The 26548-nt window shown below is 38.4% G+C and overlaps 1 protein-coding gene and 1 long non-coding RNA gene across 2 annotated transcripts; both read right to left on the bottom strand.

Annotated features, from left to right (window-relative positions):
• Window positions 1-4101: 4101 nt before the first annotated feature.
• LOC119885565 (CMRF35-like molecule 1) lies at window positions 4102-8353 on the bottom strand. The gene is made up of 4 exons (XM_038695645.1): window positions 8121-8353; window positions 7575-7658; window positions 7288-7377; window positions 4102-5616 (listed from the first exon to the last, which is right to left on the bottom strand). Exons 1-4 carry the CDS (start codon window positions 8263-8265, stop codon window positions 5579-5581), a joined length of 357 nt encoding a protein of 118 aa, XP_038551573.1. The 5' UTR covers window positions 8266-8353; the 3' UTR covers window positions 4102-5578.
• An 8096-nt stretch (window positions 8354-16449) lies between these two features.
• On the bottom strand, window positions 16450-22445 carry LOC119885749. Its single transcript, XR_005441385.1, has 5 exons — window positions 22167-22445; window positions 20131-20235; window positions 19886-19972; window positions 18991-19043; window positions 16450-16761 (listed from the first exon to the last, which is right to left on the bottom strand). It is a non-coding gene; the product is annotated as an uncharacterized LOC119885749 (long non-coding RNA).
• Window positions 22446-26548: the final 4103 nt, after the last annotated feature.

Raw genomic sequence — 26548 nt, 5'->3', positions numbered from 1 at the left:
TGCCCCATTGTCCTTAACACTACATTACAGTTTTTCCTGATACTCCCAGCCTTTCAGCCATACTTGTAGTACAGAAGGTACCAGAGCTCCCAGGATCCAGGAAAGCATAAGTGTGCACAACTTTATTACTTTTCTGACTTTTCACCTGCACAGCCACAATGGAAAAAACAGCAGTATCCTCTTCACCAGCCCCAATATGACCACACGTCTGCTGCTTCCCGGATACAGTGCTCACAGTTTCTTTGGAGGTTATCCTTGTAGTATCCTCCTTCTCCACATGCAGGACAGATGGGTGCTTCCTGTGACACACTTCACAATCCAAACGACTCCTGCAGTCTTTGCTTGTGTGTCCATGTTTCAAGCACCCAAAACAAACGCCCTTCTCCTTTAGAAACTGAATCTTGTCCTGTTGTGTCTTTCTTCTAAACTGAAAGCATTTTTCCAGAGTGTGATTGGTAAGATAGCAGAATATACATTTGAGCTGCTTACTGTGAGCTGTCAAGTTTTCCATTTCTTTATGTCCATCCTTTGGTGCATTAATGCTGGTGGCAAATGTACCACTTTTCCTTTTCTGCTTAACTTGCATGGATAGCTTTGCATAGCTGGCTGGAGAAACATTATTAATATTTCCAAACAGAGGATCTGAAACAATTTTGACTTGTTTTTCAATGAAATTCACAAAATCAACAAACACTGCTCTGCTTCCAGTTTGTTCCAATATCACATGCCACATTTCTCCACTTTTCCCTCAGCTTATATGGGAGTTTCATTAGGATCGTCCTGAGGTTAGCTGGCATGTCCAACTCCTTCATATACTTTACATGATGTACTATATTGGAGCAACCTCGAAGGAACAAAGCAAATGACTGCAAAACATTAACATCCTCAGGTTTTATTGAGGGCCAGTTGTTGATTTTGTCCATGTAAGCCGAAGATATTTTATGTTCACTGCCAAAATGTTCAATCAAAAGCGTTTTTGCTCTTTGATAACCTGGTTCAGAGGGCATATGCTGACAACTTCTCACAATGTCTCTTGGTTGCCCTCTAGTGTACTGTTCTAGGAAGTACAGACAATCACTGAAATTTTGAGTTTTATCCTCAATGCAATTTTCAAAGGCTCTGAGAAAAGATTTGAAATACAGGGGATCTCCATCAAATACAGGTATATTTCTCATAGGCAGAGCAGAGGCTGTGTTTTGTTGGACCAACAGCGCAGTTATTTCATTTTGACGCTGCATGATGTTCAAAATGTCCGGAGAATTGATGGATGGATTATCGTCACAAACATCTTGCAAACCCAGTGATTGTGTATCTTGCCTTTGAAACACAGGAATGACATTAGGATGGGTAGTTGTTTTACAACATGTTTGGGTTGAACACCAACAGGGACAGAATTTAACAAGCGACTGGAGGTAGGTTCAGAGCTTTTATTGGTGGGCACATAGCCTTCAGCATTCGGATTTAGTTCATATGTCCTTGAGTTTCTGACCTTTTCAAGTAAGAATTCATGCCATCTGATGTTTGAGATGCACATCTTGACACTTTAGAACCACACTTTGAGCTTACTTCCACAACCTCCAATTTTGCATTTGTCACCTTTAATTCTGCCTCCAGAGCAAGTTGTTCCTTTTCTCTCCTTAAATGTTCCCGTTTCTTCCGTAAGTCCTCTTGTTCAAGTTGTATTTGTTCCTCCTGATCCTCCAAAATATGCCTTTGTTTTAGAGCAGCCATGCGTTCCTGTAACGCTGCTCTTCCCGCTTGCACTAATATTTTTGCAGATGCACTGGATGAAGTCTTTGACAGTTTAGAACCAGCCTTTGAACGCGTTTCAGAACCTTTATTGGATACACTGTCCTCAGGCCCAATATCAGTTGGATTATCAGGTGGTTTAATTGGAAGTTCATATGAATGGCCTGTTTGAAAAACACTTTTCCTTTTGTTCAAAATATTTATCTTGTTTCTCCTTCTCCTCCTGAGGTATGTCCAGTGACACAAATGACAAATGATGTTGTTTTGCTTCATCAACACATATTATTATTTGATCCAAAAGAGACTTGACTGCATCAATATTGTCTGCAGAATGCATCAACTTATCCATCTGATTCATGTACGATTTGGCTCGTCTGCATTGCACCGATCTCTTTTCCTGACACGTTTGCATAAAAACATCATTCCTTTAGCAGTAAAACTTGTGCGTCTTCTTGTAGGAAGCGCCGTGTCGCTTGTGGCTTTAGATGCAACGTCAGACATTTTACCCTTTGTTGATGTCGGTCATGTACACACACAGTTGCTTGCAAAGATTGAATAAAGCACATACCTTGTGGAACTTTGTTTGTTGCGGTGGTTGCCTTCGTGCACGGAATTGAATGCAGGCAGTAGCTGTTGTTGCGCGCGGCTGTGGGCATCACCTGTGAAGGCTTTGGGCCTTTGCGAATTCAAATTGCAGCAAATAATATCCTCCACTCCGTAGTGCAGCTCCAGCGCTCCAGTAGCTTCACCGTTATCTAATACGGTGTCCAGGGAAATTTTACATCGTCGGGTGGGTCGTATTATTCGATGTTTGCACTGCATCCAGCCCCCTGGCTCCGTCACTCCTAGGCCCTTTCCTTTGTTTGTCTCCCACATCCAGGTGAGTAATCCACTTTCGAAACGGTAAACCAAGTCCAGTATCCACGCAAACCAACGATATGTTTTTTACTTAATGTAGTGGCTATTTGTCCATAAACTTAAACAAAAACAAATAATAACAAACTTCTCAAATGGCCACTTGAGGCTACGTCATGGTTAGGCTTTACGCAGGTTCAGAGGTACCAAAGCAAAGTGATGTCCATAAGAAGATTGAGTTTGAGGAGGTTTATTCACACACATAAGCAAGCTCATAGACATTTCTGCTGCCTCTCTCACTGCTGATAAAAAAAAACATATGCCCTCGTGCCTGCAGCACCTCCCACCTTGACCTACTTATGCAAATGAACATAACACCATGTGACCAACAAACGACAATACAAGTAAAGCATAAATACAAAATAAACCAAATTAACTTTAACAAGAAAATAAATAAATTAGGCTTAAATTAACTTAAGCCCAAAATAAACAAAAATAAGAATATAGCTCCAACAACAACAATAAACAATCAACATGACTGACATGCTCAACTTCAGAACATTGTAATTTCACCACTGTATTTCTAAATATATTGACATTATTACATTATAACTGACATTATTAAATTAACTTTCACACAGTGAGCTTGAGGATGGCAGCGCTAGGGAGTTAGAGAAAGGGCAAAGAGCAACACCAATACAGAGGGCGAATCAGAGACTGAGGAGCAAACTGGGACACAATGTCAGTCTTAATTTTACCACTAGATGACACTAAAGTAAAAAAATTAAATAAATCCTGCATACAGTGAAATTAATAAGATTAAATGAGGAGGCTGTTACACTGGTGTTGTAAATAATAAGCAACATTTTAATGATTGTTTTCTTGTACATAAAACTATGAAATATATATAATAACTCAAACTACCAGTTTTAAAAGAGTTTCTTTAAATTAAGTCGCTTTTATCCAAAGCTTTTTATGTCAGAGGTTGCACGCCTCTGGAACAACTAGGAGTTAAGTGTCTTGCTCAGGGACACATCAGTGGAGGGGTCACAGTGGGGGATTGAACCCAGGTCTCTTATCTTATCCACTGCACCATCACCGCCTCAGCCATCAAGGCAATGTAAAATAATGATTTGATCCCAGTGCAGTTGTCTAGTTGGTGTGTTTAACGTCACTAAATGAGTAAATAACTGAGCAAAACAAAAAGAGGAATAGCCACTTTATCTGGAAATTAAATGTGAATTCAAATGGTCAATGTAGTCGTCAAAAATATTTTCTCAAATATGTTCTCAATGTGCAAGTTTTCACACAAAAATATCACTGAATTGCAGGGAAAGGATTTTCTTTTATTTCTGGGACTCTCATTCAGACCAGGTCAACAATATACAGTATCTGTGATAAGTTAAATCAGGTAATGAGATAATAATCAGCTGTATAAAGCTGAGCTTCAGAAGCAAGACAAGAAAGACTCCTCTAGTAATTACAGATTGGTGCAAAAGTCCTGTTCAAACCTTGGTGACTCAAACAATGTGGATGATGAAGTGAATCGTGTGTCTCTGGATTGATAGGATTTAAGTTGACAGCGTCCAACATCTGAATATCTTGGTGAAGTTCCTGAAGTCTGAGCTGGATTCATTGTAAACAACCACATCAGCAATGAATGACCTGAAATTTTGACCATACATGTAGTAAATGTCATAAATTGACAGGGCTGATCTTTGCTCAGTGCTGCTGTGGCTTGTTGACTGTTGTGTAGAGAGGATCCTCTGAAGAGCTGGACGGCTGGCTGACTGTACAGTAGGCTGGATTTTGCTTCAGAGTAGAATATTTTCAGGCAGCAGAGCTGGGTTTGAGGATCACTGCCTCACCACCAACTCTGTCAGAGCTGTTTGGAAGTTGATGCTGGAGTAATGCAGCGAGGCAGAGGGGTTTGTGGGAAAGTTGGCATAAATCGAGTTCTAGGGTTCATCTTATTTTCTGAGTCTGGAGAACTCTCCATTCAAAATGTGCTCAACACTGTAAGTTAAAATACAAACAGGTCTGAGTAACAGATTTTCTGTAAAAAAAATTTAAAAGAACAATAGCTATTATCAATATTGTATAAATAGTTAAAGTTTTAAAACATTCCCATATACATTATATCATACAGTAACACATTTCCCGTTGTGGTCTACAGTGGGTTTCTGATCATTAGCTCATGTGGTAACAATATAATACTTTATAGGGAATGTTTTGTCAAGTCCTCCAACCTCAAGGACAACATAGTTTGTTTTTACCAACCTCCAAATACGACTCATATAGGCATATCCTAAAGTAGTGTTAATTCACTGTATTAAAAAAAACAAATCAGTCTTGTTTCACACTGGAACTCAGATGAAAGGCAGCTAAGTTGCTTTCCTGCCACCACAGGAGTACAACTTTATGGCTATTTATAATAAGTGACATAATAAACGTAATGACTTAAAGTGATGCATGCTGGACTTAAAAAAAAGGCATGCTGGTTAGAAATTGTGTCCAACTTTTGCCGGCGCTGCAAAGCCCCACCATGTCATATGACAGTAAAAACCTCGTGGGAGCAAGGCGTTTGCATGCGCTGAATCCGGCGGCCGCAGCTGCTTTTCTCCGACTGCACCAAGTTGGAGCCACACTATTTCCTGGTCTCGCGGTTTTTTTCTTTGCAAATGCCACGAGATCAGTCATTGATCTCAGTTCACAGTTAGCTGCTGCAGGTAGAATGTGTCCGCTCACGTTAGACTATTAAATGATAAATGTGGATAAAATGATTTAGTTATAAGTTAAACAATATTAATTAAAGAGAAATATCAATTTAATATTTTAAACTGTTATGGTGACATTAGTAGTTGGGCTAAATTACAGAATATATGTGGGATATTACAGGAATATTATAAAGGGCTTCTTTTGAAATCTAGCATAAGTAAACTAGTGCACTTCTTTTCCTTCTCTTTGATTTTCTTCATGCTTCTGTCCTTGTATTCTTAAAACCTGCAAATCCTGTCAGACAAAGAGAGAAAGGGAAGAGAACAAAATGTTATAGTAGTAAAATGAATAAGCAGTAATACATGTGCAGAATTGTCTTCATTTAAGTATTCCTAAAACGTTGTCACATTATAGAGGATTTTTTTCCCCCAGTACTTAAATGAAAACGGGAAATGTTAAACTTATTAAAGTCTCTGCCCATCACTCAACTTCTCTGCTGCTGACACTCTGATCCCTACATTCATTACATCCAGAATGGACTTTTCCAATAGCATCCTTTATGGTTCATCTGCCAAAGCCCTATATAAACTTCAATACATCCAAAACTCTGCTGCCCGCCTTCTCATTCACACCTGCATCCTCCAGAATCCCCACCGGCTCCCTGTTTCCCAGCGCATTCAGTTTAAAATCCTCCTCCTCACCCATAAAACCCTCCATAACCAGGCCTCTTCCTACCTCACAGACCTGCTCCACCACCACAATCCCTCCCGAAACCTCTGCTCCTCTAACATAAACCTCCTCTCCTCACCACTCAGGACCAAGCACCGTACCTGGGGTGACTGGGAGCTTTTCACACCCCACAGCTCCCCTCCCTTTGGAACTTCCTACCCATACAGATCCATTGTACTGACCTGGACACATTCAGATCACTTATCAAAACCTACCTCTTTAGATTAGCCTTCAGCCTCTTAACAATGTTAAATTTCACCTGCTGTTAGTTTTATGCTCTTCCCTGCATTGATGTATATTATGTAACTATTTTTTTATGTGCTTAATGTACTGGTTTTATTGTAAAGTGTCTTTGAGTATCCTAAAAAGCACAGGTGAAACCTGAAATTTACTTTAAAATTGTTTTATTTCCAATTAACATTTCAATTGAAGTGTTTGCCTTTAAGGTTTTAATTTAAGCATTAAGATTTAAGCATTTCAGTTTTCTATTTCAGGACTTTTCAATTTAAATAACAACATCAATTTGTCATTTCAATATTCCAGTTCATTTTTCAGTTTTTAATAACATGTATGGCCTGATTATCTTTAATGCTATAATATAAAAAAAAATTGTCGCAATTTTCCCCTTTTATTTCTTGGTTAAATCATCCTCCATAGCACATTACCTGAAGTGCTAGTTTAAGAAACAAAAGTTGGAGCATAGTAAAATATCATGTTGTGGAGTATGGTTTGTCTTTGAACGGCCTAATTAGTGTAAGAAATGTAACTGTATTGGAGTAGACTAAAAGCAGGCACAGTTGGTCTCTGTCTGCCTGAAACTATGATGGAATCATGAAATCGACTACACATGATAGGGCTGTGAGTTTGCCAAAAAATAAGGTTTGAACAAATTTGTACAAACAATTAAAACTCAATTAAATTCAATCTTAAGCTGTACCAAATTATGTTCCCCATTCATTTCTAGTAGTGAGGAGGCATATGTTTTCACCGCTGGTGTTCTACTTTCTTCTCTGTCCTATATTGCTATGCTAAATTTGTGACCCATCAGATTCTGTGAAGGATCAACTACATAAAAAGTCTCGACCAAAATTTGTCAGTTGAGATGTTAGTTGATCCACAGACAAATATACTTACATGTCTGCCATTAAAGTGATCTAAATGTTTTGATCAAAAAGTAGCCACCAAATGTGTTTTTGGAGATGTTTGATGATATTAAAACCAGTGAAAACCTCTTACGTGTGTAGACAAAATATGTAGTGAGCATAAGCAGCAACAGCAGCACATCCAAAGAGAGGGCCACAGCAATCGTCAACACAGATGTCCGATCTACACGAGAAAACAAGAAATCAAAATTACATCCAACATTAACAAAATGAAGAAAGCATCAATACTTATAGTATTAGCAACAAAAAACTATTAAATATTTGTAGTCAGAAGTATTTTACCATGACCAATTAAAGACACTCAGCCTAGTATACAAGCATTATTCCTTAGGGTTTAAATGAACAAACATGCTTTCTCACCAAAACCACCATAAGAAACAGCAGCTGGCTTTGTTACAGATGGTGAAGAGGTTGCAGGGGGATTTGTTGACACGGCCGGTGACACTGTAAACAAACAGTCAATTACATTTAAGTTAAGCTTTTAAGCACGCAAACAACAATATATTTAACAGGTTTAATTCAAACTAAGAAGGAGAGAATACATTTGGTATTTAAGAAAAACCAACAGGGGAAATTTGATGTCTGATGTCATTTATCTAAAGATGGAGGGATTTGTATAATTTACATGGGTTTAAATTACAATGTTGTGTCAGCTTTCAGCTTGTGTGCCTATTTTATGTTACTGTTAACTGTAATGTAGTTAATTTAATTAGAGGTAAAAGGTGCTGATTGGGAAACCTGTGATCCCTCGCTGTATGTTAGGAATCGGTGTAAGGAAGCAGCATTTGACAACTCACATACAGTCATCAACAATCTGTGGAAGAATGTTAAGTTGGCCAACAATCGGTTACCGTCCTACAATCTGAACCAGGATCAGATTTCATTCACACAATAAAAATGACTCACCTACAGTCATCACCAGTTTGTGGAAGAATTTGTTGCTGTGTGTTTTGTCAGTGGTTTCTGCTCCACACCAGTATGTCCCAGTGTCGTCTGTTGTTACGTCTCTCACTGTTATGGTGATATTTCTCTTATCTTGTTCCTCCTTCATAGAAAACTTCCCAGTGTTCTTGTTGTGCTGTGCGGTGCTTACTAGAGGTTGACATATAGATGGATCTTCTCCCTTACAGATGAATTTGTTTATCAGATATAATTTGGATATTGACACCAGTATGTAAGATTCTGTCCAACAGTTGGAAACGTGGTGAAGTTAGTAATAGAAGCTGTAGAGACACAGACAGACATCGTTGTGTATCAGTGACTGTATTTAACAACATATTTCAGAGACACTTTAATTATCTGTGTGAGAAAATCAAAGCTAAAAGATGTGTGCTGCTCACCTTTAACTTCCAGCTGTATCTTTCTGAGAGCAGCTCTGTAACTTCCTTCATGTGTTTCCACTCCACACCAGTAGACACCAGCATCACGTGAGGACACGTTACTGATGGACACGCTGAAGCTACTCTTGGTTTCTGTGAGAGTGAATGTCCCGTTTGACTTCAGAGAGGATTTTGTTGATAAAATATCCTCACAGATTGAACCGTTCTGTTTGCAGAAGAACTTGTATTTGTTTCCTGTGTAATCACATGTGATGGTGGTTTTAGCTGTTCTGTACACAGTTTGAATAAATTGTCCCTGGCAGCCGTCTGTCTCTGCAAATAAACAAGAAAGGTAAAATGTGAAACTGTGATAATGTGCTAACACATGATGGAAATGCAAATCACCACACTCATACAGTAAAGTGTGAATCATGTTAAATCTGCTTTTATTGCAAATTGATCTCCATTTTGTTTATCTGAGTAGATGATAACTTGATATACAGTGAGGAAAATAAGTATTTGAACCCCTGCTATTTTGCAAGTTCTCCCACTTGGAAATCATGGAGGGGTCGGAAATTTTCATCGTAGGTGCATGTCCACTGAGAGACATAATCTAAAAAAAATGATGATGATTTCTAAGTGGGAGAACTTGCAAAATAGCAGGGTGTTCAAATACTTATTTTCCTCACTGTAGAAAGTGACTCTACTGAATGTGGAATTAGAGTCAAAATTGTCTGGAAATTCATAACCAACATCTGTAACCAGCTGTGTGTGTGTGTGTGTGTGTGTGTGTGTGTGTGTGTGTGTATAAATGATGTTAACAATGTATCCAATAAATTAATTTTAATAAAAAGTGAGTGCCTCTTACCAACGTCCAATTCCAATTCCACTGTGTCACATGAGTCAGGTAGTTGGTTAAATTTACAGGTGTACTTCCCAAAGTTCTCACGTTCAGTTTTATTAATGGCCACCCTGAGATTTTTTTTTTTGGATCATGGTACAGGAAAACTCTGCCGTTGTTTTCCCACACATTCTTTAGAGCAGTTCGTATGGTTTCTTTGGGATTAACTAAATCAATACTTTCATATGTTACATTTGGTTTTGGATATTTGCAGGTGAATTGAATCCATCCTACTGGGCATCCCTTCACTTTAGACAAGACCTCATGACCTGAAAGACAAAAGTTCACAACATGACACTTGACAGACTGTCATCTGAATTAGCTCTCTATCAATGCAACATTGCAACTTTACTTTGAGCTCAATATTTACCACTTGGAAGCAGTATACAAACATTTAATACATTCTTTTAACACACTATAATGTAGTTATAGGCTGCTATGAGGACAGTATCTGTCAGCAATTATAATATCTTATTTAAAGATTTTATATAATTGCAACTGTGTTTTAACATACAGTCACTCATCATCGGTTTAGCAGCCTCTACTTTTGAGTGCCCACAGGAGGGGCTATACAAACACATTAATTAAAAGTTTTTAGCTGGAAGTGGTTTTTAAATTTAAATCTAAAAGAACACTTGAACAGCCTAAAATATCATGTTTGAAATGTAGATTCTAATGAATCAATTTGAGCTAAAGAACAGCTAAACCCAGGAGTGGTTGTTGGTTGTCTGGCTCGGAGTAAAAAACAATTGTCCAGCCCAGAACCTCATATAGCTTCAGCTGAATTTCTAAATGTATTCTCACATCCTTTAGGAAATGATCTCTTTGCAGCTAGTATTAGTCACAATAACAGTGAACAGTAAGACTTTCAATGCACATACAGGAATCTGAGTATTGATTTGTAAGAATTGATAAAATGTGCATCTATCCTTAAAAAGTGAAGTATCTACATCTGTGTAAATAAAATTGATCACTTGTTAAGGGTTTTAGTCGTTGCTGATAGAGTTCTGTTGTCACATCACTGCAGTACGCTGCTCTGAAAATGGAAGTGCAGGAAATGAAAACAAGAGCACAAATAGCAACAAGATATCTTTCTGCAGACTGAGTCAGCCAGTGACAGGATATCCCAGTTGACTGCCTTTGTAACAGCATTTCAAAATCTACTACATGCTTAAACATGGATGAAATAGGATGCTGTTTAATCAAGATCAATACATGAAACAGATAAAACTATCTCAGTTTTTGAGGGGCCTTTTCAACTGCAACCCTAAAGTCATTATTATTGTTTCAGCTTACAGTGACTGAAATATGTCTTATCTGTTTGATGGCAGGAAAAGCACAAGTGTTCATAATAACATTAACAATGGCTCTGTTATATTCAAGTCTAACAGTAAGTCATGACAGTGAGTCAGCATGAACAATATCAGGACCCTGAAACTGCAGCAGCTAAATGGAATTCAGCCCTCATGTATTTTATTGTTTACACCTGTGTTTCTCCTTCTGTGATGTAAAAATGTCTTTTGTGAAAAGGTCAATTGTTGCCAAGTGTTTTGCACTTTACCACAGAGAAAATAACTGATTCTCTCACTACTTCTTTAGCTTTACCCGTCGCCATGGTGAATCATTGGATTGCAGATCAATTGATGATGGCTTTAGTTATTCATCATGCATGTAATATGAGGTTAACATACTCAGAGCTGATACAACTGATGGTCAGTTGGGTTAAACCAGCTTTCTGGAACAGGACCCTGAAACTCTACAGACCAATATTTATTAAAATAACTTTATAAGATGAAATAAGAGTCCAGCAGTAATCAATAATTACTATAGCTTTCTTTTCATGCTTGTCATCCAACTATTACCCTCCTACAATCTGAACCAGGATCAGATTACATCCACACAATAAAACAACATCACTCACCTACAGTCATCACCAGCTTTTCGAAGAATTTGTATCTGCGTGTTTTGTCAGTGGTTTCTGCTCCACACCAGTATGTCCCAGTGTCGTCTGTTGTTACGTTTCTCACTGTTATGGTGATCTTTCTCTTATCTTGTTCCTCCTGCATAGAAAACCTCCCAATGGTCTTGTTGTGCTGTGTGCTTAATAGAGGTTTACATATAGATGGATCTTCTCCCTTACAGATGAATTTGTTTATCAGAGTATAATTTGGAAATCGACACCAGTATGTGAGATTCTGTCCAACAGCTGGAAACGTGGTGAAGTTAGTAATAGAAGCTGTAGAGACACAGACAGAAAGACATTGGTGTGTATCAGTGACTGTATTTAACAACATATTTCAGAGACACTTTAATTATCTGCGTGAGAAAATCAAAGCTAAAAGAGTCAGATGTGTGCTGCTCACAGTTAACCTTCAGCTCACAGATTAAACCGTTCTGTTTGCAGAATAACTTGTGTTTGTTTCCTGTGTGATCACATGAGATGGTGGTTTTAGCTGTTCTGTACGCAGTTTGTATAAATTGATTCTGACAGCCGTCTTTCTCAGAAAGGTAAAACCGGAATTAAAATACAGTAATGCTGTGCTAACACGTGGTCACCACACTCATAAGGTGTGAATGATATTGATAATATTCTAAACACTCAAATACGCTTTACAGGGCGAAAAATAAAAGTAACTGGTTAAAAAAGAAAAGGAGGGAGAGAGGGGAAGGACAGAACCGGAGAATGCAGTCTTGAATAGGTGGGTTTTGAGGGTCTGTTTGAAAGATAGCATGGAGATAGGGGATGGTGAGGAACCCAGAGTCAGAGGAAGTATGTCATTGGGTGATTTTAAGTAGGGCAGTTTGAGTGAGTATCGACAACTCGCTCATGGATTGTGGACAGAGAAAGAATGATGGAGATGGGCCTGCAGTTGTTCAGGGTGTCGGGGTCGAGTCCAACGGACAATGAGGAGTTGCTTACATTGGTGATGAGTGGGGAGAGTGTTACATCTGCTTTTTTTGGAATCTGATCTTCATGGCAAATTGATTTCTCTACTGGATGTGGAAGCAAAATAATTTAGAGTAGTGGCACCACACTTTACATGTACAGTATGAAAGCTGAATTAAATCAGTTATGCCTCGATACATAAAAAGCAAAGAGAGAATATGTTTCTGAAATTTCATTTAATTCATTAGATGTGCATTGGGTTGTAAAAGTCGATTGTCAAATTTACTGGTGTACTTCCCAAAGTCCTCATGTTCTGTTAGTTTAATGGCCACCCTGAGATTTTAATTTAGCAATTTTAATGTCAGCAATTATTACTTTTTTGAAGACATTTAAATGTAAAAATAAACTGTCATTCATTTGTTTATTTACCAGCCTCCACTGATGGACACCCACAGGAGGGGCTATACAAACACGTTGATAATATTATTGCTGAAAGTGGCGTCTACAGTCATCAACTCCTGAACCCCCTGAAATATCATGTCTGAAAAGCTTTTTCTTCCACCATTACTGTACTGTTCCTCACAATCCTGCTCTAACATTTGTACATAAAACTATAAATATCCTTTCAGACTTAAAATATTTCTCTTATAGCCTGAAAGAACTGGATTTTGAGGCTGAGATCAATTTCAGTGTTTACAAAAATGGATGTCGATTATTTTTCATCATGTAAAATACTTTAAAAAAAAATTTGTGTTTTTGTGACCAAGCTTTACTGAGTGAGACATCTTAACTGTGAAGTCATTGCTCTACTTGCTGAGCTGTAACAAGTGTAATGTCTAAGATCAGTAGTCCAATAGCAGCAAATGTTTTACCTGTCGTCTGTGAGAGGAAGAGAAGAAGAAAGATCTTCATTTTGTTGGATGCTGAGATCCTCCTTGTTGGTTGGTCTCCTGTATCTGCACAGCTCTATTTCCTGAACTTACATCTTATGATACCTAAAAACTACTGCTCAATTTTCTATCCTGCCCCTTTCATCTTTCTTCTTTAAGTTTTAGCCACATCTCCTCCCACCTTATACATCACTTCATTACACAGTAAATAGGAAATGACTGTAATGAGAGAGAGAGAAAACTTGTACTGTCCCCTGACACAGTGCAACAGTTATAACTTATGCAAACTACAACTGTGAATGCGTACATCCTCATCATTATTCATGATCTGGTTTTAATCAAGTAAATTACGTACTTCATAGATCATAAATTGTGTATCTGCACAGGTGACTGAGGGAACAAACTAAAGACATTTTATTAGAATTTTTTTCTCCTAAAACCTGTGGATGTTAAACCTTTGGGCAGCAGTAGCTCAGTCTGTGGGGTCTTATCTTGGGAACCGGATGGTGGTTCCGGTTCACGTCCAGCACGGATCAGTCAAAAGGAGTTCAGACTGGCAGCTGGAGAGGTGCCACTTCACCTCCTGGTCACTGCTGAAGGTTACCTGAGCAAAGCCTGAACCCCTAACTGCTCAGGGAGCCTGACTGCGTGGCAGCCCCCTCACTCTGACATGTAGAGGTCCTGTTTGTGCGTTTGTATTTTGGACCTGTGTGTGACCCTGTTGGAGGGCAGTGGAAGCAACCTATGAACATCATTAACATATTATCACCTTCAAGATGAACTTGTTCGCAAAGCAGAGTGGTCATTCATCTGTCCAGTATTCTCTCTGTTAGCTTTGTTTTGGGGCTAGAACCTCTCCTGAGAGAAGATTTGACTCTTTAGCTGCTAAATGCTCGACTGTGTTCACCAGTTAGTCTCTAACTGTGTCTGTCTCCTGTTTGCTGCTGAGCAGATAGTGTACAATGGCCTTTTAGTTTTTCATTGTCAGATAGTGTTCAGCATTTAAATGGTAGGAGATACAACTCTTTTTAAACAGAAGCTGTAATAATAAGCTGTAAAGCTTCACACGGAAATGTAGGAACAACAGTAGTGATGGCTGTGGATGAGGTCTATGTTGACACGTCTCTTACTATTATTATTGTTTTTTTATCTCCCTCTGGCTATGAGACATTCTCACCCTTAACCAGAAAAGCTATTTAAAACCAACAGGTTGCAAACCACAGGCTCACTTAAGTCTCTACCGATAGAACAAAACCACATGAAACTGCTGCTGATGGCTGATAAAAACAGGTTATCATGTTTAATCAGGTTTAATAAGGCTGAATTAGATTAAAACGTGTGGCAGTATCTGCCTTGCCTTGTTTTATTGAGTGTTTTGTTGGCAGAAAAAAAAAAAAACACCTTCAGAGTACTCTGGCAAAAAGATAAACCTGGAACAACTTTGGGCCAGACTGCAAAAGGAAGTCTTCGGGTAAGAAGCTGAGTTGGCAAATGAAACACAAGCAAGCAGACGTTCCTTTGTAACTGGATTGCTGTATTTCTTATTTCTGCTGTTTATCTCACAGTCAGTGCAACCAAATATTAAACTATTGATGCTGTGATCATTTTCCAGATCTTTTGTCAGATCCTGTGATCCTTTAACCTGATGGACTGTCAAACTGGGCTGGATCGTTGATGTCTCACCGTCATTTTAAACAGCACACCCCCACCATCACAGCCCCCCTGCATTGTTTTAACACTGTTATAGTCACTCCTTGTTCAATAATAATTAGTCATTCAACAAAACTGAATTAGAAAAGCATCACGGTCAGACTGAACATCCTCAGTCAGGTTATGATCTCAGGCTTTAGTGTCATTCTATTTTATGTCACTTACAAAAAGCTCCACCCCTCATATTTTTCTACACACATCATTGCAGACATCAGTAAACCACAGGAAACTGTGCTTATTTGGTGATTTAAATTGAAAATGAATGTATCTAGATATTCAGCACATTAAAGTTAATTTGCTATTTGTAAAATTCTATGTGATTGTTGCATCTTTCAAGTTATTTTGATGATATCTGTAGTCTTGGTAAAAGGCATGTAGTGTTGTCTCCCACAGTGTGTCACGGTGGGATCTCAAATGGGGGTCCGTCGTCTAATGTGAGTCAGTTTTGGGGGTCCTTGACATGAAAAGTTTGAGAACCAGTGCTTCACAAAACTCAAGGAGATCATTCCATCTCACAATTTCTAGCAGCTGCAACATTTAAAGTGAGAAAGTTCACAACAATAAACAATCAACATGACTGACATGCTCAACTTCAGAACACGGTAATTTCACCACTGTATTTCTAAATATATTGACATTATTACATTATAACTGACATTATTAAATTCACTTTCTTGGCACAGTGAGCTTGAGGATGGCAGCGCTAGGGAGTAAGAGAAAGGGACAAAGAGCAACACCAATACAGAGGGCGAATCAGAGACTGAGGAGCAAACTGGGACACAATGTCAGTCTTAATTTTACCACTAGATGACACTAAAGTAAAAAAATAAAATAAATCCTGCATACAGTGAAATTAATAAGATTAAATGAGGAGGCTGTTACACTGGTGTTGTAAATAATAAGCAACATTTTAATGATTGTTTTCTTGTACATAAAACTATGAAATATGTAATATAATAACTCAAACTACCAGTTTTAAAACAGTTTCTTTAAATTAAGTCGCTTTTATCCAAAGCTTTTTATGTCAGAGGTTGCACGCTTCTGGAGCAACTAGGTGTCTTGCTCAGGGACACAATGGCAGATGGGTCACAGAGGGGGATTGAACCCAGGTCTCTCATATGTAAATTTCACATAAAAATATCACTGAATTGTAGGGAAAGGATTTTCTTTTATTTCTGGGACTCTCATTCAGACCAGGTCAACAATATACAGTATCTGTGATAAGTTAAATCAGGTAATGAGATAATAATCAGCTGTAATATAAAGCTGAGCTTCAGAAGCAAGACAAGAAAGACTCCTCTAGTAATTACAGATCGGTGCAAAAGTCCTGTTCAAACCTTGGTGACTCAAACAATGTGGATGATGAAGTGAATCATGTGTCTCTGGATTGATAGGATTTAAGTTGACAGCGTCCAACATCTGAATATCTTGGTGAAGTTCCTGAAGTCTGAGCTGGATTCATTGTAAACAACCACATCAGCAATGAATGACCTGAAATTTTGACCTACATGTAGTAAATGTCATAAATTGACAGGGCTGATCTTTGCTCAGTGCTGCTGTGGCATGTTGACTGTTGTGTAGAGAGGATCCTCTGAAGAGCTGGACGGCTGGCTGACTGTACAGTAGGCTGGATTTTGCTTCACAGTAGAATATTCGTAGGCAGCAGAGCTGGGTTTGAGGATCACTGCCTCACCACCAACTCTGTCACAGCTGTTTGGAAGTTGATGCTGGAGTAATGCAGCGAGGCAGAGGGGTTTGTGGGAAAGTTGGCAGTGGCATAAATCGTGTTCATCTTATTTCCTGAGTTTGGCGTCTGCTGTATCTCCTCATAGACATGATCCTACCAGAATGAAAAATACAGTCTGAAAAAATCATATAAAATCCATATAATAAGAACTGAGTCTGAGTAACTGATATTAAATAAATACAATTTTAAAGAACAATAGCTTTTAATAATATTGTTTAAATAATTAAAGTTTTAAAACATTCCCACATACATTATATCATACAGTAACATATTTCCCATTGTAGTCTGCAGTGGTTTTTTGATAATTATCTCGTGGTAACAGTATAATACTTTATAGGGAGAGTTTTGTTTACAAGTTATCCTCCTTGGTTTCTGTTCAGAGGCAACAGGGAAGAAACAGGGAAGAAATGTGTGTGCCAGTTGGTTATCAGAGGTGGTAGTGCTCCTGCATCTAAATTTGACCACTGTAGGTAAAATATTCATAACAAACACAACAGGATCTCCACACGTAGCAAAAAGGGAGATTCAGTCACTGAAACAGTGAAAACGCTGCATCCTTGTTGGTCAATATTAATTTATATTGTTTTTTCTATGAAATGAGAGTCCCAGAAGTTCTTTCTTATTCTTTTAACACTCATACTTGAGTGATCCAGCTTTTGCACAATTATTCCAGCAATATCTATTCAACCTATACAGTACCACACACACACAAACATTCATATATACCAACAAGTCCTCAAACCTAAACGACAACATAGGTTGTTTTTACCAATATCCAAATAAGACTCAAAGGAGCGTTTTGGAAATCACATGATCTAAGTCACATGACATAAACACGTGGAGTGACACAAAGGAGGCAAACCCTACCTACACAGCTGTTGGGTTTACCATTCAACATACATACAATCACTGACTGTGAAGGTCAGGATGAGGTTTGGGATCTACGGGGTTCTGTCAACGCCTTTAAGACTAGGGCTGCGTCTTTTTTGCTTAGGAAGGTTCCTAACTGAGTCAAGTGACCTGGAAGTATTTCGATTATTGTTGTTTTTTATTAGGCTATGGGTAAAATCGATTTAGATCACAGTTCTGCGGGCAGAGCATATACTAGGCTATTCGCTCAGCACCCCTTCTGCACAGTCGCTCTCTCTCTCTCTCTCTCTCTCTCTCTCTCTCTCTCTCTCTCTCTCTCACCTTACGCTGTCATTCTGTGGGAAACACCCTGTCCATTATTTGGTAACTGTTACCCTATCTGCCTTTTTGCTATGTACCATCCACCGTGATGTCCGCCTTTAGATGGCGGACACTCTTTCTTTGACCTCATGACGTTTTCCATCGAGGTCAAAGAAAGGTGGTTAGGAAAGAAGATTATTCTTGACTTTTTGAACGCAGCCTAATATGGTTAGCTAACTAGCTAACCCTGAAACTACGAAGTTAGCTGGTTGTAGCCTGTTTAGCTGAGATGATACGTATCTTAAAATTTACTAGCTCCTTGCAAAGCCGCTTGTTGAGAGGCAAGCGCTGGGCGCTGAGTGTTTTTTTCCGGTCACCGAGAGTGAAAAAATGTTCAGCTTGGAGCTCAACGCAGCGCTCGTCAATGTCACTTCTTACCCAGCCGTTCTATCACAGTGCTGGGGGGGTTGGGTAAAACACCACCACCTCTGCTCTTTAACCCTGGGGTGGTGATGGGGAGTGGATAAGATGCATTCCTTTCATGTGAGAGACCTGGGTTCAGATCCACTGTGAAACACCATGTGTCCCTGAGCAAGACTCTTAACCCCTAGTTGCTCCAGAGGCGTGCGACCTCTGACATATAGAGCAATTGCAAGCTGCTTTGGATAAAAGCGTCAGCTAAATTAATAAATGTAAATGTCTTCATGCAGAGCCTATCCTACACTTTGTGGTGACATTTTTACATTTAGTAAAATTAACTTGCCTACTTGCAGCACATCACACATATTATAATATAAATAGCAGGTGGTAAAGGAAAAGTTTATGATAATTTTTCAGTTATAGTAGTCCATCTCTGGGATGGATCTCTAATTCATTTAATTTATTATTTTAAAGATTAAACATGACAATTAACTTTAATCTTGTTATTTTCAACAAAGTTTTGTGTTGGAGTTTGTGTTATTCAAAATTTTGACACCAAGATTAAAAATTTTACAGCAAATGTATAACGGTTCCACATATCAGTCATCGGTCGGCCCAAAAAAATAAATACCAGTCGATGCTTAATGTGTTTGCATTGTACTGCCACTAGAGGTCGCTTATTTATACGGTTATTTTTTTTTCTGTAGAGGACAGTTGTATTTATACACTGACCTTTTTGTGCTGTGCTGCTGCTCCATTTCTTGTGTTCTTTAAAGGTGAAAATCCTGGAAGAAGCAAAAGTAAGATAACAATAGCTGAGTAAAAAAGCAGAAGGACATAAATGGATTAATTTCACCAATTTTTATCAAATTGAGACACTACCTCTTTAAGCCTTTAACTTTAAGCCTTAAAGCGACATTATTATTCCCATAACGCACTGAAACATGGCTGGTAGCAACTTAAAACATATTCCTGAGGACCTCTATCCATTTATCTCAGATTCATGGTCCTTGGGTCCATGCGGCTGTTTTTTTTTTATTATTATTAATATTATTGCTATGTCTTATAGATATATATGTGTTTATCCTTAACCTTTCCTCTCCTATACTCCTTATATTCCTACTGTGATGTAATTTCCACAACAGTACTGACACCAAATCTCGCAAAAAACAAATTTTATATAATGTTACTTTAACCATCGGATCTTGCCTTTGTTTACACCTGGTATTTTTTTCTTGTTTTCTTGTTATCCTCATTGAGATTGGATCTCTCCTAAACTGCGCATGAGTAATTTCAGGTGGAGGCTAATTCGCACCAGACTCATGCTGGTGAGTTGGGGAAAATGAAAGTTTATACTTTGTGAAATTCTGTTTTACAACAAATTTATAATTATTTGTTTCCTCTTGTAAGTCTGGCAAATAAGTGAAGTTTTTCCTTTCTTTGTATAAAAACATTGTGTCCATTAACTTCAAGACATGAAAAAGAAGTCATGTTAGTCACTACAAACGATATAGAGTGTCTTCTTTGGCCTTGTTAGTCCTCACCTCCACACAGGGTGGAGCTGTTGTTAATGTGGTTTTATGTTTAAATGTGAGTGTTTCTTCTGCAAACTGGTAATAACTCTTACATGCGTAGATTAGGATCAAAATCAGCACAAACAGCAGCAGCAGCACAGCTACACAGACGATCACAGTGATGACGACGTCAGGGCCACCTGCAAAATAAACCACAATTATTTTTTTTAACATGGGTCATTATCATCCACAGCTGTCTGTGTTGACAAAATGTAAGTGGACGTTTATAGAAATTTCATTTTAACCCCCCCCGCTCTTCTCTAGCAGAAGATTTAAGAAGTCAAACGTGCTCTCTTACCAGGACTCTCTGCAGATGCAGTAGTTGACTGGGTTGAAAAAAACAGAGATGTGGATACTGCTGGTGATACTGCTGGTGATACTGCTGGTGATACTGCTGGTGATACTGAAAAAGAAAACAATTAAATTTGTGAAGAGAACAGACAGAATAACCCTTAGAGATCAGAATGTTAATTAACCTTAAAAACATGCATAGTGAAACACTCAACACTAAATCTGTTTATGAATTGATCACTTGGGTTTTAGTTGTAGCTGATGAAGTTCTGCTGTCACATCACTGCAGAACGCTGCTCTGAAGAAGTGCAGGAACTTAAAACAAGTATTAAGCAGCATCAGGATTTCACAGCCATTTGAAAAAAAAGTCAAATGTTTTTTTAACAAAGCAAATTATAAGGCTTAATGAGTTTCAGCTTAATTGCTTCTTCACATACACTATAAAGGTTCTGATTTCTTCTGCAATTTTCAATTATGAAAACAAAATAATCTAGGTAAAATAATTTTTGTGAGACATTCTTTTTCGCAATGATGCTCTCGCTTTGACTTGTGTTTATAATCCAGTGTTATGTGACCTATATGTTCAGCTCGGGCCAAGATGAAGGGTGGAGCGCTTTTGATCAAGAGCAAGTAAGGAAAAAACAATTCAGCTGTTTGACGGTTGTTACACACTGTGACAGTCCCAAAGACTGGTGCAAATAAGTTAGAAAAGAGCCTTAAGCATATGACAGTAAACAACTGTGTGGTAACATGCCCAGATCAGACAGATCTGGTCACAAAGCACGTTTTATACTGAATGAGTTAGAGAAAATTCAAAGTTCAAGAAGATCCTTTTTTTTCAAAAAGGTCATCCATCCATCGTCAACCGCTTCTCCTGCAAACAGGTCGCGGGGAGCTGGAGCCAATGCAGCTTACATCGGGCGAAAGGCGGGGTACACCCTGGACAGGTCACCAGTCCATCTCAGGGCCACACATAGACAGACACCAATCACATCCACACCTAAGGACAATTTCGGAGACACCAATTAACCCAGCCTGCATTTCTTTGGATGGTGGGAGGAAGCCGGAGCACCCGGACAGAACCCACGCGGACACGGGGAGAGCATGCAAACTCCCCAAATCATTGACTAATCGTGTTAATTAATCACAATCTCAATATTATTAGTCAATAAGTGATTATGATTTTTTGCCATAATTGAGTAATAGGATGCTCTTGCCAGGATTGCTAAGTAAAAATAGAAAATAGATTAGAAAGAAAAAATATTAACTCAGTTGTGTCTTTTTAACTGAAACCAAAAAGTTTTTTTTACTGTTTCAGTTGACAGTGACTGAAATTGTATATCACATGCAATGTCAATCATCAATCATGAAACAATAAACTATCAATCAACTGCAACCCTAAAGTCATTATTATGACAGTGACTGTCTTATCTGTTTGATGGCAGGAAAGCACAGTGTTAATAATAACATTAACAATGGCTCTGTTATAGTCATGACAGTGAGTCAGCATGAACAATATCAGGACCCTGAAACTGCAGCAGCTAAATGGAATTCAGCCCTCATTCATTTTATTATTTACACCTGTATTTTTCCTACTGTGATGTAAAAATGTCTTCTGTGAAAAAGGTCTGATGCTGCCAAATGTTTTGCTCTTTACCACAGAGAAACTAACAAACTAACAACTGTGGTTCATTATAAAACTTAAACTGTAACTTAGGGACTCTTTATTCACGCCAACTCAGATTCTGTCACTGCTTCTTTTGCCATGGTGAATCATAGTATTGCTGATCCAATGATGATGGCTTTATTTATTCACTATGCATGCAATTGCTGACTACAGGTTGACATATAGATGGATCTTCTCCCTTACAGATGAATTTGTTAATCGGAGCATCATTTCGATATCGACACCCGAATGTGAGATTCTGTCCAATATTTGGAAACTTGGTGAAGTTAGTAATTTTAGCTGTAGAGAGACAGACAGACACTTAATTTTCTGTATGAGTAGATCAAAGCTCAAAGTGTCAGATGTGTGCTGCTCACCTTCAACCTCCAGCTGTATCTTTCTGAGAGCAGCTCTGTAACTTCCTTCATGTGTTTCCACTCCACACCAGTAGACACCAGCATCATGTGAGGACACGTTACTGATGGACACGCTGAAGCTACTGTTGGTTTCTGTGAGAGTGAATGTCCCGTTTGACTTCAGAGAGGATTTTGTTGATAAAATATCCTCACAGATTGAACCGTTCTGTTTGCAGAAGAACTTGTATTTGTTTCCTGTGTAATCACATGTGATGGTGGTTTTAGCTGTTCTGTACGCAGTTTGATAAATTGTCCCTGGCAGCCGTCTGTCTCTGCAAATAAACAAGAAATATCAAATGTGAAACTGAGATACTGTGCTAACACATGATTGAAATGCACATCACTACACTCATACAGTATGTATTGGAATATGATCTTTATGGCAAATTGATTTCAATTTTGGTTATGTAAGTAGATGATGACTTAAAATAGAAAGTGACTCTACTGAATGTGAAATTTGAGTTAAAATACTATGCTAGCTCCAAAGAATGGATTTGAATAAAAAGTAAGTGTCTCTTACCAACGCCAAGTTTCACTTCCTCTGTGTCCTGGGATGAGTACGATCGTTGGTGAAATTTACACTGATAGTCCCCAAGTCCTCACGTTCAAGTTGTTTAATGGCCACTCTGAGATTTGTATTTTTTGGATCATGGTACAGGGAAACTCTGCCTTTGTTTTCCCACACATCCTTCTCAGAGCTTCGTATGATTTCTTTGGGAGAAACTACATCAATACTTTGATATTTTACATTTGGTTTTGGATATTTGCAGGTGAATTCAACCCATCCTGATGCACATCCCTTCACTTCAGACAAGGCCTCACAACCTGTAGATCAAAGACAAAAGTTCACATCATGTTAGACACTGAAACGATGTGACATCATTCATCTGAATTAGCTTTCTGTTAATGCAACAAACACTGTTTCTTGTATACATTTGCAGGATCTGTCAGCAGACAGCTCTTTGAATCAGTGGATCACAGACATTCAATGCTCAGTTGCACGTTTCTTTAATTAAATGATTTTGACCTTTACTTTTACACACATAATGTTATATTATTACAAGTTATTAAAGTTACCCACCTGTTAGATAATTGTGAAGCACATTTTAATTAATAATTAAGCACTTTAATTTGAGCTCCTTCTACCAATTATAAGCAGTATACAAATATTGAATACATGGTTTATAACACACTTAATGTAGTCGTAAGCTGCTATGAGGACATTTTAATAGTATCTGTCAGCAATTACATTTTTTCTTATTTAAAGAAAGATTTTATATAATTGCAATTGTTAATATTCTGTCATTCATCATCTGTTTACAATCCACTTTTGAGCGCCCACAGGAGGGGCTATACAAACACGTAAGTGCATTGCTGAAAGTGGAGTCTAAACCTAAATCTAAAGCAACACGTGAACAGCCTAAAATATCCTGTCTGAAAAGCTGATTTTGTTTATGTTTTTTATTTAGTTTTTTTCTCTGAAGACTAACTAATTTGAGCTAAAGAACAATTTCCTCTGTTCATTCAGATTCATTAAACCTTTAAATGACATATTGTTGTGGCATGGTCCTTTCTAGTGAAATTGTTTATATACTGATCTTGTGTTTTAGATGCTACGAGATAACATCACAAGGGAGCTGGCTATTTAAAAAACCCCACATGAAATGTTGTCAGTGAACATTTTGCAGACATGAATTTGTCTTTTAGCCACACCGCCTCAAAGACACCTTGTTATTGTTTATTCTCTTACCATGACTGTACTGTTGTTTACAATCCTGCTGTAACATTTGTTCACAAAACGATAAATAATTCTCTTATAGCTCGACCAGAACTGGATTTTGAGGCTGAGACCGATTTCAGAGCACTGTATTGAGGCTGTATTATATTAAACTAATACAAAATGAGAATAACCCAAACCAGACCAACCTGTTAATTATTTCAGAAGCAGAGCTGTAACAAGTGTAATCTCTAAGATCAGTAGTCCAATAGCAGCAAACGTTTTACCTGTCGTCAGTGAGAGGAAGAGAAGAAGAAAGATCTTCATTTTGTTGGATGCTGAGATCCTCCTTGTTGGTTGGTCTCCTGTATCTGCACAGCTCTATTTCCTGAACTTACATCTATGATACCTAAAAACTACTCCTCAATTTTCTATCCTGCCCCTTTCATCTTTCTTCTTTAAGTTTTAGCCACATCTCCTCCCACCTTATACATCACTTCATTACACAGTAAATAGGAAATGACTGTAATGAGAGAGAGAGAAAACTTGTACTGTCCCCTGACACAGTGCAACAGTTATAACTTATGCAAACTACAAACTGTGAATGCGTACATCCTCATCATTATTCATGATCTGGTTTTAATCAAGTAAATTACGTACTTCATAGATCATAAATTGTGTATCTGCACAGGTGACTGAGGGAACAAACTAAAGACATTTTATTAGAATTTTTTTCTCCTAAAACCTGTGGATGTTAAACCTTTGGGCAGCAGTAGCTCAGTCTGTGGGGTCTTATCTTGGGAACCGGATGGTGGTTCCGGTTCACGTCCAGCACGGATCAGTCAAAAGGAGTTCAGACTGGCAGCTGGAGAGGTGCCACTTCACCTCCTGGTCACTGCTGAAGGTTCACCTGAGCAAAGCCTGAACCCCTAACTGCTCAGGGAGCCTGACTGCGTGGCAGCCCCCTCACTCTGACATGTAGAGGTCCTGTTTGTGCGTTTGTATTTTGGACCTGTGTGTGACCCTGTTGGAGGGCAGTGGAAGCAACCTATGAACATCATTAACATATTATCACCTTCAAGATGAACTTGTTCGCAAAGCAGAGTGGTCATTCATCTGTCCAGTATTCTCTCTGTTAGCTTTGTTTTGGGGCTAGAACCTCTCCTGAGAGAAGATTTGACTCTTTAGCTGCTAAATGCTCGACTGTGTTCACCAGTTAGTCTCTAACTGTGTCTGTCTCCTGTTTGCTGCTGAGCAGATAGTGAACAATGGCCTTTTAGTTTTTCATTGTCAGATAGTGTTCAGCATTTAAATGGTAGGAGATACAGCTCTTTTTAAACAGAAGCTGTAATAATAAGCTGTAAAGCTTCACATGGAAATGTGGGAACAACAGTAGTGATGGCTGTGGATGAGGTCTATGTTGACACGTCTCTTACTATTATTATTTTTTATCTCCCTCTGGCTATGAGACATTCTCACCCTTAACCAGAAAAGCTATTTAAAACCAACAGGTTGCAAACCACAGGCTCACTTAAGTCTCCACCGATAGAACAAAACCACATGAAACTGCTGCTGATGGCTGATAAAACATGTTATCATGTTTAATCAGGTTTATTTGGCTGAATTAGATTAAAACGTGTGGCAGTATCTGCCTTGCCTTGTTTTATTGAGTGTTTTGTTGGCAGAAAAAAAAAAAAACACCTTCAGAGTACTCTGGCAAAAAGATAAACCTGGAACAGCTTTTGCCAGACTGCTAAAGGAAGTCTTCGGGTAAGAAGCTGAGTTGGCAAATGAAACACAAGCAAGCAGACGTTCCTTTGTAACTGGATCGCTGTATTTCTGCTGTTTATCTCACAGTCAGTGCAACCAAATTAAACTATTGATGCTGTGATCATTTTCCAGATCTTTTGTCAGATCCTGTGATCCTTTAACCTGATGGACTGTCAAACTGGGCTGGATCGTTGATGTCTCACCGTCATTTTAAACAGCACACCCCCACCATCACAGCCCCCCTGCATTGTTTTAACACTGTTATAGTCACTCCTTGTTCAATAATAATTAGTCATTAACAAAACTGAATTAGAAAAGCATCACGGTCAGACTGAACATCCTCAGTCAGGTTATGATCTCAGGCTTTAGTGTCATTCTATTTTAGTCATTACAAAAAGCTCCACCCCTCATATTTTTCTACAACACATCATTGCAGACATCAGTAAACCACAGGAAACTGTGCTTTTTTGGTGATTTAAATTGAAAATGAATGTATCTAGATATTCAGCACATTAAAGTTAATTTGCTATTTGTAAAATTCTATGTGATTGTTGCATCTTTCAAGTTATTTTGATGATATCTGTAGTCTTGGTAAAAGGCATGTAGTGTTGTCTCCCACAGTGTGTCACGGTGGGATCTCAAATGGGGGTCCGTCGTCTAATGTGAGTCAGTTTTGGGGGTCCTTGACATGAAAAAGTTTGAGAACCAGTGCTTCACAAAACTCAAGGAGATCATTCCATCTCACAATTTCTAGCAGCAGCAACATTTAAAGTGAGAAAGTTCCAACAATAAACAATCAACATGACTGACATGCTCAACTTCAGAACATGTAATTTCACCACTGTATTTCTAAAAT

Source organism: Micropterus salmoides, unplaced genomic scaffold, assembly GCF_014851395.1.
Source record: "Micropterus salmoides isolate LMB-PRFRI ecotype aquatic unplaced genomic scaffold, ASM1485139v1 Ms_hic_scaffold_4, whole genome shotgun sequence".
Taxonomy (NCBI): domain Eukaryota; kingdom Metazoa; phylum Chordata; class Actinopteri; order Centrarchiformes; family Centrarchidae; genus Micropterus; species Micropterus salmoides.
Note: the sequence above shows the minus strand (reverse complement) of the source record. Positions and strands in the feature narration are given on the sequence as shown.

Excerpts from the sequence above, each read along its gene's own strand:
- LOC119885565 (XM_038695645.1), bottom strand. The coding sequence starts at position 8,265 with ATGAAGGAGGAACAAGATAAGAGAAATATCACCATAACAGTGAGAGAC. Across the intron at positions 7,659-8,120 it reads CAAACTGGTGATGACTGTAG|TGTCACCGGCCGTGTCAACA; the intron begins GTGAGTCATTTT and ends GTTTGTTTACAG. Across the intron at positions 5,617-7,287 it reads TACATATTTTGTCTACACAC|GATTTGCAGGTTTTAAGAAT; the intron begins GTAAGAGGTTTT and ends TTTGTCTGACAG.